This window comes from Penaeus monodon, chromosome 22 (genome assembly GCF_015228065.2).
Source record: "Penaeus monodon isolate SGIC_2016 chromosome 22, NSTDA_Pmon_1, whole genome shotgun sequence".
Classification (NCBI taxonomy): Eukaryota; Metazoa; Arthropoda; class Malacostraca; order Decapoda; family Penaeidae; genus Penaeus; species Penaeus monodon.
In genome coordinates, this window is record NC_051407.1 from 23,392,455 (window position 1) to 23,392,820 (window position 366).

The 366-nt window shown below is 34.7% G+C and overlaps 1 protein-coding gene across 1 annotated transcript in view; it reads right to left on the reverse strand.

Moving 5' to 3' along the window:
* Positions 1-366, reverse strand: part of LOC119587028 (serine/threonine-protein kinase/endoribonuclease IRE1-like) — a 49,447-nt gene that overhangs the window by 9,171 nt on the left and 39,910 nt on the right. The window contains 1 exon segment of the mRNA XM_037935770.1: positions 245-363. Coding sequence (XP_037791698.1) covers positions 245-363 — 119 coding nt within the window.

Below are 366 nucleotides of genomic sequence, written 5' to 3' on the forward strand. Positions count from 1 at the left end.
GTTCTTACTCTGCATGGGTATTGGGGAAAAGAGTTATGTTGCCAAGTAGTCTGACTAATGGGCACTGTGCAATACCTGGAGTTAAACAATTCTAAAAGTTTTTTGGCCCCCCTAGGATATTAGATTTTATTTAGTTTATTAGATCAAGAGTGAATCACACTTTGTGCTTAAAGATTGTAATGTCATAACCAACCCCCAAAATATGTAAAAACGAAAATAATAACAATTACAAAATGGTACTTACAGATATTTCCCTGATATGATGTTTGACTGTCTATCAAGGACAGAGCCAAATGGATGTTTTCCCTTTGTTAAGAGGTAGTAATACACACACCCAAGTGAAAATATATCAACTTTACAAGTCTG